General features: G+C 41.3%; 1 protein-coding gene across 11 annotated transcripts in view; it reads right to left on the bottom strand.

The window, feature by feature from the left end:
• Positions 1-15,139, bottom strand: part of FHIT (fragile histidine triad diadenosine triphosphatase) — a 1,501,152-nt gene that overhangs the window by 260,995 nt on the left and 1,225,018 nt on the right. For all 11 annotated transcript variants that reach the window (XM_068557818.1, XM_068557827.1, XM_068557828.1 and 8 more), the window contains 2 exons: positions 8,859-9,004; positions 6,401-6,430 (listed from right to left, as the gene is read on the bottom strand). In XM_068557818.1, coding sequence (XP_068413919.1) covers positions 6,401-6,430; positions 8,859-9,004 — 176 coding nt within the window. The remainder of the gene's footprint in view (positions 1-6,400; positions 6,431-8,858; positions 9,005-15,139) is intronic.

Here is a 15,139-nt window from a genome sequence, read left to right as displayed (position 1 = left end):
GCAGAGATTTCTCACCCCAGTTAATGAGGCAGATTTCTGAATGTTCAAGTGGTCAATTTTATAAAAGTTCAAACTAGTTATTCAAACTACACAAGTGATATGATCAGAAGAAAGTTTTTTTTTTTTTTTTTAAGAATTTAAGCTAAAAGGCAATAATTAATAGTGAGAGAATTTAGTGTATAATTAAGTGAACTAGGCAGGGCCACAAACAAACTCTATACCACAAACATTCTCCCTAAGTGACACCTTAGCCTGTCTTAGGGACGTGAAAACTGAGGGTAAGATTAAAATTAAGAAACATGCATAAGGTCCTAGGGAAAAGATGTGGTGGGTTGGGCGTTCTATTCACATCTTCATATCAGTTTCTTCTCACCGTCACTCAATACATTTGATAGGGTTTCCCCCATTTGAAAAATGAGGAAATGAATGTTCAGAGAGGTTAAGAGGCTGGCCCAAAAGTCACACAGCTAATAAATTAGCAGAGCTAATACTCCTATGGAGCCTCTGACTGATGTCAAAATGTATTAACTCCTGGTCTTTATTGAGAGCTAAAGTGTCCTCTAAGTTCATGAATTGAAAAGATTACCAAATCTCCTTGTGGAAGGGACCGAAGAAACTCCTCAGTGAATGCAAGACTTTATTTGTTTTTTAAATTTTTAAATCACAGTTCTTTAAAGAATTCCTTTCCTTGTTCTTCCCAAAGCAATCTGAAAAAGTAATTGCTAATGTATCAACAGTCCATAAGAGACACTTCCCACTACATTAACACTATAAAATTAAATATGTAAGTAGAGGATTCAAGCACCATAAACAGAAGAGTGTAAGCAAGCATATTTTATAAATAGCTCTTATAAAATTCTAGATTACCTGCCTGCCATAAATCTCTCTCTTTAGTATACCTAAAGCACTCTCCCACCCAAAGACACACGTAATAATTGTTCTAAAAGCTCACATTAAACTTATTCAGTAGCATCCCTTTTAAAGGACTGAACATTGCCTTAATGATTTGACTAGCTGGATTACATTTTGGAGTATGATTTGGGAACTTGATTAGTGGAAATTCTGGCCTTTGTCAGTGATGCCAAAATATGGGAGATTCCTGATAGAAATTCCAGAAAACCCACACCTCTGACTGCTCATTGAAATACAAGGACATATCATCTGCTTCTTCATGTTAACTAAAGTTAGAAGCTTAGAAGTATTTGTTCTATCATGCTAAGTACCATTATCATCTCCATTTTCCTCCCCACACTGCCCAAGAGAGCCACGGTAAACAATGGTAAGATGCAGGTTCTCACGAAGCTTACATTCTCCAGGGACTAAAGAAATAATATGAGTACAGGAAAAAAAAAAAAGTAACACACAAACAAATAAAAGACAGTGAAGAGGGCCTTGAAGGAAATCAAATAAGGCATGGACAAAAAATGTTGCCTGCCATTGTAGTGAACAAAGAATGCTGCCTGCCATCAAGCCATCAGCCAGGGCAGCGGCCCCTACAGGGCACCCTGAGGGCAACTCAAGTTGGAGAAAAACAGGATACTGGCCCTAGATAGTAAAGACGCATGTCAAAGGAATAATATCAATGAGCTGAACTCTTGCATCTTCCCATACATAGAAAAGCACTAAAAAACCATTAACTTGAGATGTCTGTTTTTTGTGATTATCAGTACTCTTTTGATGTTTGACTACATTTTTTTTTTTTTTTTCAGCAAAACTCCTATATATCCTGGTTCCTCCTTGACCTCTTGGGAACAGTCCCTCAGAGCTCTCTGAGAGGCTGTCTTCCCAGGCTAACGTCCTCAGTAAGGTCCCCGAATAAAACACAACTCGCAACTTTTAGGTTTTTGTTTTTGTTTTTAGTCGACAAAGGCAAACGGGATAGGAAGTAAGGGGTTTAGGAGGGCTACTCAGATGGGAGGGGCTGGTCAGGGAAGGCTGATGACCCAGCAACATATGGCGGTATAGGTACATGGTAATATGGATATGCATATGGTGATATATGGCTGAGACCAGAAAAAACGGATCATTTCTCAAGCCTGCAGGATATCAAAATTGCTGCAATAATCACCTGGTGGAGAGCAGTGCCCTCCTACTTTTAGACTCAAACGGGAGAGTTAATAAAAAATCGAGAAATAAGAGGTCACATTTTTAGTTTGATATTTCCCTTTCGTTACAAATGCCTTACTGAGTAAGCTAGGCCACCCTGGTTCTTTGCAAAGAAGAATTTAAAGCCCACAAAACAAAAAAACCCTAAAGGGGCACCACGTTCAAGAGGCTCGCTCAGTGGTGCACTTCCGCTAACAACAGCAAGGGAAGGGATCATTGCTGGGCTTATTGCTCTTACCACCCAACATGAAACAAAAATGGTTTAGGGCCCAGGCGTCAGGCAGCGTACCAAGAGTCAGACACAGAAGCAAAGAGGAAGAAAATAGTCACTGCGCTTTCCATGGCAGGCTGTCAGATAGTGCCTCATAATGTTCAACTGTGTGAATTTCAAAATCTGAAATGCTTAGTCATGATTTGTAGCTTTCAAAACCTGGCAGCTAAATATTGACCATGTGGCATTGAGGCAGGAGGTAGATGGGCCCCAGGCTAGACATTGACAACTGGCCTCCTGTTCACACTTCCTGGGGTGAGAAGAAGATGGGCTTCAGGCCGGACATTCATTACCAGCCCTTTGTTTACTTTTCCTGAGGCAAGAGACAAGCGGGCTCCGGACTACATATTTATGAGTGGACTCCTGTCTGTATTTCGAGATCTGCACTTTGATATGAGAAACAACAACAGGAACAGGGTAGATAATCGGACATTGGACACTTTTGTGGCAGGGACAGAGAGGGGCTAAACCCTGCTAAAAGATCAAGAGGTCATACATTTCCCATCCTTGAGGCAAGGGAAACATTGCACATGCGCAGAAAGGCTCCTTGGGGGTCAAAAGGAGGGGCACACCCCATAATACGTGATGCTAAGGCTGTCCCATAGACCTCAGGGCTGAAATCCATCTTGGAAAAACGTTGCGCACGCATGTTGGGTAGGGTCCTAGGGCAGGGCAGATGTGGAAGAAGAAACCAGGTAATTGGCCAAAGGTAAACAAAGACACGGAAGAACTGCCCTGTATAAATGACCTAACCACCTCTTCACTGCGTTCCTCCTCATTCAGGAGGACGCCCACACCCTTCCTCTCCCGGAGTGCATCTCTGCCTTGCTTCTGTCTTAACTAAACAAACGGTTTCTCTGTGTGCTCTCCCACCTGTTGTTATGCTATATCTCTAATAATAAACTTGTACCTGTTTTTACAGTTTTTGCTTCCGTGAGAAATGCATTTTTCACTGGGGGCAAGAGCCAGGGGGTGTGGTGGCCAGGATTCCTGGTTTTCATCCAGGCTACCCAGGTTCAATTCCTGGGCAGGGGATTAAGATCTCGCTTCACGCCACCACCCACTGCTGCCTCTCGGAGATTAGCTTTACTCCCTGGAGGGGCCGACTCCTGGCTTCCTTGGGTCAAGGTTATGTGGCCATCACCACCTACTACTTTATCACCATAAAACAGCAAGGCTGGTAAATATTTACATTCTGAGAAGAATCATGCGGTGTGCTTGTTAACAATGAAGATTCCCAAGCCCCAAACACAAAGATTCTAAATCAGGAAATTTAGAATAAAAACAGAATCAACCTTTTTATTAAAGTAACATCAAAATTAATTCTCAGGTAGGTAGTATAAGAATAGTTGGTAGGGAGTATAAGAATCACACTTAGAAAAAATAGATTAGATAACTTGTGATATGTAGACTTGGTCTAAAAGGACAGTTTTCAAAACTGTCATCCACTGAGGTTTTAGTTGTATGTACGGCTGACCCTTAATACTTGGGGGTTAGGAGTTCCGACCCTCCCTCGAAGTAGAAAATCCATGTATAATTCAGAGGCAGCCCTCCATACACGCAGTTCTGCACCTGCAGATTCAACCAACCACCCTCCTGTAGTACTGTAGTATTTACTACTGAAAAAAATTCCTGTATAAGTGAACCCTCACAGTTCAAAGTCCTGTTACTCGAGGGTCAAATGCATATGGATGTTTTCTTTTAGCCATTTAATATTACACAAACGATTTGAGATGGCCCTGCTAATTCATATGGGGGAAATTAGGGATCATACAGGAAACAACTGAAAGATGTCCAAAAGAACATAATCTGCCAATTAAAAAAAAGAACTGTAAAAAAAGAAATCAACTTAAGCTAAATTACAATGGCAGTGACGATAAGAACCACATTCAACAATTTATATATGAGTGCCATACTCCAAAAATTACTCCATCACCCCACCATCAAAGCTAACAAAACCATTAAAAATTTTGGCCAGATCATTGGGACATGAAAAAGTAGTCGGTACTAGAGTCAGAGAGTCTACAGCCATGGTGCTCAGCCCTGCTAGACTTGGTGCTTGCTGGGGTTTTTTATTGTGCTTTATTTTATTATCATTCTTAACTGAGATATATGTCAAATAACATAACATTTACCATTTAAAAATGTACGATTCAGTGGGTTTAAAAAATATCCATAATGTTGCACAACCATCACCACTAATTCCATATTTTTATCACCCTAAAAAGAAACTCTTTACCTGTTACTAGTCATTTCTCCTTCCCTTCTTCCTCCAGCCCCTGGCAACCACTAATCTACTTTTTGTCTCTATTCAGTGCCTGCTTGTCTAGGAAAATGCCCTGTTTAGATTAACGCCCCATTCAGATTCCCAAAATAAAATTTTGAGATCATATAACCTATATATTCATATAAATTTCAGATATGTTTATGTTGTGCAGACTATCAGTCTCTGCATGCCCCTTGACATGGTTTGAATTTCTCCCATGTTACTAGCTAGGCCTCTGCAGCGTTACTTTCAATGGCTGAAGGAATTTCATCAAATAGATACTGCACAAAGCACCTAACTAATCTGGTGGTGTTGTAATTTATATTTGAATATTGATTTTTAAAAAAATCTAGCGGGATTTCCCTGGTGGTCCAGCGGTTAAGACTCTGCCCTCCCAATGCAGGAGGCCCAGGTTCGTTCCCCAGTCAGGGAACTAGATCCCGCATGCCCCCGTGTGCCACGTAAGACCCGGTGCAGCCAAATAAATAAATAAGTGAATATTCTTTAAAAAGAAAAAGAAATCTAGCAACCAGGTTTAAACACTTAAATTTTGTACTTCCAAAAACAATTTCAAAACGAAGCTACCGTATTATACTGTATTTTTTTTAGCATTGGCATGTTTAGAAGCCTGGCACGGAGGTGGGGGAAAGCTGTGAAGCCCCTCTTGTCCTTATCACACTGTGTGTCTGGAGCAAGGCTAACTCTTTTTTATCATAAGGAATTTGGTGGCAATCTCTGTAGGACATTTGCTCCTCAAAAGTATTTCCCAGAGATTCTATTTTAAAAGTCCCGAGGTAGTTATGTTAAGCATTAAAACCATATGCAGACGAATATCAAAAGAGGATAATGTTTATTTGGCATTGTTTGGTACCAAGCATTACCTTACTCACTCACAGCCAGTCTCTAAGCCATAAAATCTTATTTTGCAAAATGTAACATAAGCACCCCAGTTAGACTTGCTTCAGATTTCTAACACACACACAAAAAAGAAAAAGAATAAAAAGGCCTTTTCTATGATTTAGGCGTAGGAACTAACTGCATAGGCATTTGCATTTGTATGAAGGGGGCTGAAACTCAGCTTCAGAATCAGCCAGGATTTTATTCTTTTATTTTACTTTATTAGGGAAGCAGAGACTATCCTAATAAATCCTCCTTCCGTCTTCTGGCGCACTTAAAAACTCATTTTTGAGCTTCACTGACTCCATTATGTTGAACTTTGGTATTAAGTACGAAGGGAGGAAAAGAGTAGGTGTGTGGGTGGAAAGGAGGAGAACAGAGGGAAGCAAAGGGCGAAGAGTGAAGGGACAACCGTGGGGCCACCATATCTGTGAGCCCTCCGCTCAACAATGGCAAAGCAACAATACACGGTGTGGAGAACCAGAAGGCTGCCACAGAGGCGCGGGCTTAACAGGAGACCCACCAATCCACATGCGGCATATGTGCTGTTTCCTAGACACTACCTCCCATGAACTCCTTTGACTTCGGTTTCTGTTTCAGGACTCCATGATTTAGTTTCTGTTTTAGCATTTGAACAATAATAATTTTACTACAAAAGGTAAATGTCTTGTAAACTAATGCGAAACATATTGCTTGGCAAAGTTTACAATGTCACGATTTATGGCTCCAACACCGAGGGTCTCTCTGACCTCGAAGATAACATAATGAAGCAGCAATGTGCTCCAAATGACTCAGTGTGATTTTTCATTAGTTCTCGTAATCGCCCCCTATTAATTTGTATGCACATAATAAGCACTCACCTTCACAGTTTGTCCGGCTTCGGGGCCATCCTAGAAATAGGGGGGAAAAAAAAAAAAAGACAGAGGTGAGAACAGATAGATGGTATCTCCTGCTTATTCAGAAATATTGCCTGTTAATAATTTAAATCCAATTTCATTGTGTGTTAATTTATAGTTTCCTCATGGGGACCATTCGCTTCAAAGGTACGGGGCCCAACGGTTCTCCATTTCCGCCTGAGAGTAAGAAGTTATGTCTAAAAATGATATGAATTATCCAGTGAGTCAACCCCTTTCCTACTTTTCATGCTCTTTGCTTTTGGCTACAGTTTTAATTGCATTAAAGGAAGACTGGAAATATTTGGGGAGGTGAAGTATCACACCTTTCGGTTATCTTTAAACCAGATGTAGCTTAATTAATGCCTGATTACTTTAAGTCTCTACTCAGGAAATTGCTATAAACATAATCCATTAAGCAAGAAGCAAGAATATGGGCTGTCTCATGCAGGAGGAGCGCCCAAGAGTGGGCCCTCTCTGGCTCTTCTGACCTTGGGAGAAAAGGTGCAAGTGTTTATTGTAGCTGAGCTCTTTTCCCATCCTGGGTCCTTCCCTCCGCTTTCTGCAGCCCAACAGAACTATTTGCTTAGCTAAAAAGAAGCAAACTCGTCTAGTCATCAGGCACAATACAAAGCAAAAGCAAGTAAGTGCTCAGCTGGTTTGGAATAGCAGAACATGCAATGTTTCTATAATCAGAAATTTCAAAATTGAATGACAACTCTGAAAATTTAGGTAAGTCTTTCTACTTCTAAGACCCAAACTACTTGGGGTGAGAATTCTTGCCCTGCTATGGCGAAGATTAAGCAGACCTGTGTAATCAGTGGTTTTCAAACTTGGAGTCTCAACCTATTAGTGGGTCATAAAGTCAACTTGATTGGTTGTGACCAGCAGTGAAGACAAAAGAAATCAGATAACAGAACAAAAACTATTAGACTGCACAGAATAGGTAAACACTGCTTTGTGAAGTTTCTGTTTCCTTTACCTACATGTCTGTAGGGGGAGAGGGGAATATATGATTGTGAAATAAATATATATCTTACTGTACGTTAAAGTTTTAAAAAGTTTGAAAACACCACATATATGAAAGTACTCTAAGTGCTTTATATAGCAACAGTTTCTATATTTTTTAACATCAGTTTCTATATTTTTGGAATTAAGTTTCTAGCAAATCATGTTAGATAACCAGCATTGGCCATTTCCTATGAATGAGAACTTTCTTCTAGTATTCCATTAAACACTGACAGATGTCTTCACCCAGTTGCCTTCATTTGGTCTCTCTGGAAACATGATTTGCAGCATCAGCTTAATAAACACCCTGAGCTTAACTACCTGCTTGAAGGTGACTCAAAGGGGTTAATACACAATGCACACAGACAGACAGACAGACACACACACACACCCCCACACACACACACAGTATTTTACAAGGAAGTTTAGATACTCTTGACACAGACATGGTGGCAAAAGGTTTTTTTTAAAGAATGCAGATGAGGGAATTCCCTGGTCGTCCAGTGGTTAGGACTCTGCGCTTCCACTGCAGGGGGCACAGGTTCGATCCCTGGTCGGGATACTAAGATCCCACAGGCCGCATGGTGCGGCCAATAAATAAATAAATAAAAATGCAGATGAGTATTTCTAGTCAGGGCCTTTCACGACCTGAAAACGGTGGCCTTCTCTATCTGTTCTCTTTTAAAGTCTACGGTGGAGAGCTCAGGAGGGCAGAGGAAGGATGATAAATATCCAGTTCACCTAAAGCACTGAGTACAAGGTCTTGCATTATGAAACCATCCACTTCTTTCCAAAGGGTTTTTGGAGAGTCATCAAATCTCAAGGCCACACAGGGCTTTAATTACGTATAGATACCTGCAGCTCTTTCCATGGGTGATAGGAAGGGGCTCATGGTATATTACGACCTGAAGATTCACTCAATTCCCACAGCTGATGACCCACCGCGGACCTCCTCCTCCCACACTGACAAGCGTTGGCTCAAACTCGGCCTAAAGATCTCTAGTGATTGGGGGTCTAGCTTCTTTACCAGGAAGTAGGCCACACTGAACACTCAGTCAATCCAGCTTCATACCATAATCGATCCATAATCGATCACGGAGGCTTGGATCAAAAAGGTCAGCCTTGTGAGGGCGAGGCCCTACCTAACCTGCGCATCTCTATTCCCCTAGAAATAGAGCAGGGCTCAAAACATATTTAATCCTGGCATCAAAATGACATGTCCAGCCCCAGTTCCAGTAAAAGATCTGGAATGTCTTCATGCTCACCACACACATCACACGTCCAGTACTCCCAGCTGCTTGGTCAACACCCCTGCATGCGTTGCCTCTGCTGATATTCTACCCTGTTCACCAAGCCCACGTCGGGGCCTTGTGGATAGCAGGGTGGCCCTGGATGAGCGAGCTATCTATACACTCACCTGCACGGAAAAGGTGAGAGAGGTGCCCTGGAAATGCTTCTCCACTGCCGTCCCGACTCTCTGTGCTGCCTGAAACAGGTCGGCCACTTCATTGGGACGCAGGTCTCGGAAGCGCTCCGCTGGCCGGAGGGGACACACGAGGACATCTGCAGTGAGCTCTGTTAAGGTACACTCTGCTTGCTTTAGGGACCATTTTTACCAAGAAGTTTATACCCACAGCCTTGAATCCCCTTGGCCCAGGGCCTGAACTCGCAAAGGCTAAGGAATAAAAGAACAAATATTTACCAACCACTGAACTCCAAGGAGTTCAAAGAGAGCTTACAAACATGGTTAATTATACTTTAAAGGAGAAGCTATGGCGCACTGAAGAAATTCTCTTAAGAGAAAAAGACATCAGTGTTCAGAGAGACTTAAGTGCTGGCTGAAATAATTATGCCACGAGGCAAGATCTATTCTGGACCGTTATCTCCTGACCCCTATTCTCAAGCAGCCAAAGGCCATGGGTTGGAAAAGCAACTGGAATATTCAGTTGGTTTTTCTATTAAGAGCATCGCAATCAAAACTTCAATTGCAATATCTCTGTAGAGAAATATGTAATCAAAAGACAACAGTATTTTATTTTTAAAAGGAGTATAGAGATTCTGAAAATGTACAGTGAACTTCATTTATAACAAGGAGATGTGCCACACGGTTAAGCAACTAATGACAAGCGTTCCTCAAACTGATTATTAAGAATTCAAGAAGGCAGTTGAAGGTAAATCATTAATTTAAAACAAGGGTTATCTGCTCATGCAAATGAAACCATCTTAATGTATTCTATTAGTCAGACAAATCAACATATTTACATTATTGGTCTGAACAAACAACAAATTCTAGAGAAAAAGGATGCAAGTTTGATCATTTGTTGGTAGCAAATAAACATTCAGTGTCACATCATCAACAACGTTTCAGTTTCTTTTTGTATTTGAACTCATAAATGTATGGGTATACACATATAGACATGTACACATACATATGTATACACACACAAGCTACCTTAATTTTTGTTCAGTTTTCAGGTACCAGCAGGAGAAAAAAAGCTAATGTTCTTTTCTGTTTCTTGTTTTAAAAGAGCATGCTTCGGCCTTGAGCCAAGCAGCTAAGGGGCATAATAAAACCACAAGTCTGCAGTTGCTAGTCTCACCAGAATATCAAGCATTTTAGCCCACCATACTATTGGTAGGACTGAGGACCCAAGGGGAAATGCACTGAGCTCAGCTGGGCGGGCCTGATTTCCATAAGACAGGGGGAAAAAGAGAGGGAAAACCGATTAATTTTGCTCATAATCAGGAAATGCATGTCAAAGGTAAACTAGGAAAACGAGTATTTGTTTAATCTGAGTTCATTTTTCAAGAGAGGAGAAGAGAGGCCTTCACCCACAGGGCATCTGATACTTAAAAAGATAATTATCCTTCTTTGGCAGGGCTGCTTTATTATCATGGGTCAATGAACCATTTAGAAATGGAGAATTTCCTTTCATTTCCTCTGAGCAGATTGCCAGCCTCCACTCCCACTGAGTTGCTTTTTTTGTTGTCAAAAGAGCCCTTTCCCCATCCTCCTCCTCTCTGCTTTAATTTACACCCTCCCTTAGGCTCTGACTTCACCAAACCACAGCAAGATGACAATTTTGCAAGCTTCCAACAATATTCATAATTACTGTGGTTGGCTATGTCTACACACAGCAACTAGGTGGGGAAGGGAATAACATTCTATTTAAAAAACTGCTTACTGTGAAAACTGGTGGAATGAATCTGGCAATCTTTGTGTCTAACGTTACTTTAGTAATATCGATGACATCTGAAAGGTTTTTTTCAATGCCATAAAAAACTGTATCTTATTACCTGTCCATTTTTTTACCCGATGCTGAGAATCAGCTTGACCCAAGTTTAATGAATCAAACTGTTTATGGAACGGAACCAAAACGGTGGAACGTGTGAGATGTTCTATCCTGTACATACCTAACCACAGGGTGATACATCACATACATTTTTTACTGTAACTGAATATTAATATAGAAATACAACATATCACAAGAGATTTCAACAGGCTAAGCACATTCTCATGTAGGTGAATATTTTTCAGCAGCCCATTTAGGCAACATTGTCCTGACATAATATTCCCTGCAACCCAACCTTTTGTTAAAAAGTCATCTTATCTGCATATCACACACAGACATTTTGATGCAAAAAATAAGACGAAATGGAGATTACTCTCAAGGGTGCTTACTTCTGCAGGTGGTCATGTGGGAGATCACTGTCTTTGTTCTGATGGGACCCAGAGGATGGCCAAACAGCCATCTCAACCTAGAAATGGCCACACAGGTGGGTTCCACATCACCCTACACGGAGGTAGCTGGGTCTGACATTACACACGGTGCGGCTCTGGAGCCTCTGGTTGCAGTGTGAGTAGCTGACCTGGCCAGGAGCAGATTCGCTATCCGTCACACTCCCTGGGGCCATTCTGGGCACTAATGGGGCATCAGAAGGTCAGCATCAACCGTCTTCCCTCAGTTCCTTTACAACCAGAGAAGACAAGAGCCTGGGCCTTAGCCTCACCATAGGCTGCATCCTGACTGATGGCTACCTACCTCCTGAGCCTCTTTTTCCTCACTCCTCTCTAGCATACTACACATCTGCCATATTTGCTTTCTTTCTGTTCTTCAAACACACTAAGCTCCTTCCTAGATTTGGGGGTTTTGTCCTGGTTATTTGTTCTGCCTAGATCAATTCCCCCTGATCTTCACATGGCCGCTTCTTTCTTATCATTCAGATCCTAATTCCAATGCCACTCTCTCAAAAGAACAATTAACTGCTAGGGACTTTAAACTGCTACTTGCTTACTCACTCTTATATCACCCTATTTTAATCTTTTCACAGCCCCCCTGCCACCAGCTGGCAGTTTTCTTGGCTGGTTACTATGTACCCAGATGAGAAAGGAAGCTCCACAAAAGTAAAGGCTTTGTCTTGTTTATTGCTCTTTCACGGCCACCTACAACACCAGAGACACTTAGTAAGTCTTGCTGGAATGAGAGAATAAATAATAAACCAGACCCTTGTATCAGCCACCTCTGAGTACTAAAACCCTGACTAAATGGAGATGACATTCATTTACTTTTCAATCATCTATACAAGATTGAGATAGTCTGCAATATATTTTTTTGAATTCAAAGAAGTTTATCCTTAAGATCTAGCATGGTTAGAACTAATGTTAGATGAAAGCTGGAGAAATGTAAACTCATTTTTAACATAAACTAATTTTCACATGAGCCGAAAGGAAATAAAATTATGAAGGTAAAAGCCTTTTTTAAAAACCCTTTTATAACTAGAAAGAAGTAGTTTCTAGAATACTCGAGAGTCTCAGATAAACTGTATCTATTAAAATGCTGCTTTACACTGTGACTGAGACGTGTAACTCATCTGTTCCTTCAATGAACACTGAGCATCACTTAAGTGTGGACACTGTACTTGGCTCTGGGAACAGCAAAGGAGAGTAAGAAGGTGTTCCTGGCCTTCCGGTCCGGGAGACAGGCACTGAAATACACAACCGCAGTACTATCGGGGCACAGATAGAAGCACAGAGGGCTGCCCAATGCAGTGGGCACCTGGGGCACCTGAGAAAGGCAAGGGTTCTAGAGGAACCATGGGGAACCTCTGAGTGGGATGAATTATCCCACGGCTACCTGAAAATATAAAGAGGTTCATAAAGAATTCAAAGCAGATCAGCAAACTTTTTCTGCAAAGGGCCAGATGGTAAATATTTTAGGTTTGGTGGGCCATATGCCTAAGGAGCCATAGATAATACAAACACAAATACGTGTGGCTATATCCCAGGAAACCTTTATATACAAAAAGAGGAGCCTGGCCAGATTTGGCCCATGGGCCTTGGAGTGTCAGCCCCTGATTTAGAGGAATCACATCAGAAAAAAATTAAGTAAAGGAAACTGAAAGTATGGGGGGGGGGAGGGTATTCCTCTTTTCCTAAATTGAGGACTACAATGTTATCTTAATAGCATATTGGACAAATATTATGTATCTTAAAAAAATTACCTTTCTAAGAAAAATATGTGAACACAGTAGAACATTTTCATGACTCTAATAATTCTGATGCCTTTAAAGACTAATCACAACCATAAAATGTATTGTGGTATTGACACCACATAGATAAATCACGAGTATTACTCCCCATCACAACTCAAGGAGTTTCTGCCACTACCAAATGGAAAAATGAAGCATGTGATCTGCAAACACGTGAGAGCACCAAAACAGTGTGTTACTCACAAATTCTTCTGAGAATACAATTATTTTCTCAAAATAAGTGCACAAGCCTTAGAAGAAAATACCATATTACCGGAAGACGGTGGGTACCATGTGCTCCATGGCATTCCTAGACAAGCTACTCAGGGCAAGCAAAGTAATTTTGAAGAACAGCAGACAGCTCTTGAAATTCTACTGCCACTGTTTACATGCCAGTTGTTTTAAGGTAATATCACAGGTGCAATATAATTTAATTTGGAGACTCTTAGGCCTTGTTAACGGGCAAATCCCATATTGTGCATGGGCTACAAGAACACACTTTCTCCTGGGTCCTCTTTGTGTAGCATTAACACCTCTGAAGAGACTTTTTAGCCAGCGTGCATGATAACCCTCAAAGAAGGTAATCTACTCAATTGAATTTAATATGTTTATCCAGTACTCACTATGTCTGAAAGCCTGTGAAAGAGATTATCAAATGGGATCTGGCCTCTCCCTATAATCTAAAGGAGACACATTCATTTAGTAATAATAGTTTTTTTTAAAGAAGAGAAGGTCAATAATTATGATTTAGTTCCTATGGTCGACAAAGGGATTTCTCATAGCAGAGGAAAATCAAAGAAGAGTTTTTAGTGCAGATGAGATTTAAAGTGGACTTTACAAACAGGAGAGTGAACCAACCGGAGGGTTGGCTGGCAACTCCCTCATCCATCCATCCCACAACTACAGCCTCCTTTCAGTCTGGGGTTTGTGTGAAAATTTAGGATGCCAAGATGAATGTGACAGAGTCACTGACCTTGAAGTGTTCACACTCTATTATCCCAAACTGTCATGTAGCACAAACAGATCATACGACGCAGAGAGATGAGTGCTATTGATAGAAATCAGTACAGAATGTTGTGGGAGCATAGAGAAGGCAGGATCTAACTCTGCCTAGGGGTGTTAGACAAACTTTTCAGTATGGTCCTGCACTCCCATTTTCTAAAATCAGAAACTATTTCTCCAAATTTGGACCAAAATCTATCCTTGAAAATGGCCTAGCAATTTATGCATCAAAGAAAGTTGTCGGGTATTCTTCCTTTGGCCAAAATCACCGTTTCATTTATATATGGACTCTCGTTGACTTCATCTTTCCAACAAACCAATGGAGGACTATTATAATTCCAATTTTGCAGATGAGGAAATTACAGCTCACAGAAAATAAGAAATCTGTGCAAGACAGCACACTCCGTAGGAGACTAAAACTAGAATTCAACCCAAATCTGTCTGATTCCGAAGTCCTCTCATTAAAAGTGCGCCCTCCATTCCCAGAGTCCTTCTGTTCATGGAAGAGAATCACACTTCATGAAATACAAACATACTGTGCAAAACTGCTAACTGCCTGAGAAAAACCCAGCCTCAAATGAAGAAAGCAGAGGGGACGTACAACCCCACGGTGGAAGGAGGCCTCAGTGCTGGGCAAAGGAAGCCCTGGGTATGCCCTTGTTCTAACAGGGAACTGTGAACAAGGGGATCAAGAATGAGAGAACCATCTTTATCAGCGGGAGGAAGTAAGAGGGATGCAGAGCCTGAATTTTTGCCCTTTTCCAGCTTTGAGCTTCAGTTTCTTCAAGGTAACTTGAGCTCCCCTGGGTTGACAGATAGGAGGGAGATTAGGTATTACAGTCTATGTCAATGAGTCAGGCTGTCGGACACAGTGAAAATCCCATTGCTTGTTGGACAGTCTAATTATTGGGAGCCATTGACTTTCTCATAGCATCATTTATATCACCAAGGACTACCAGAAACTGGGTAATGCCTTTTCTTTCCCTCTTCTTCTCCACTCTCACCACCAGCCCAGAAGTGACTGTCTCCGTCCTTTTGCATGAACATGTAGGGTGTTTTTGCCATGTTAAAGTGATGTGGCAACGTGCCAGACCCTGTGCTGAACTCTTGCTGACACACAGCCAGTTCAGAATACACACAATGCAAGAAAGAAATGAAATGGAATCT

This window comes from Eschrichtius robustus, chromosome 12, assembly GCF_028021215.1.
Source record: "Eschrichtius robustus isolate mEscRob2 chromosome 12, mEscRob2.pri, whole genome shotgun sequence".
NCBI classification, from domain to species: domain Eukaryota; kingdom Metazoa; phylum Chordata; class Mammalia; order Artiodactyla; family Eschrichtiidae; genus Eschrichtius; species Eschrichtius robustus.
This window is presented reverse-complemented; position numbering and strand designations above follow the sequence as displayed.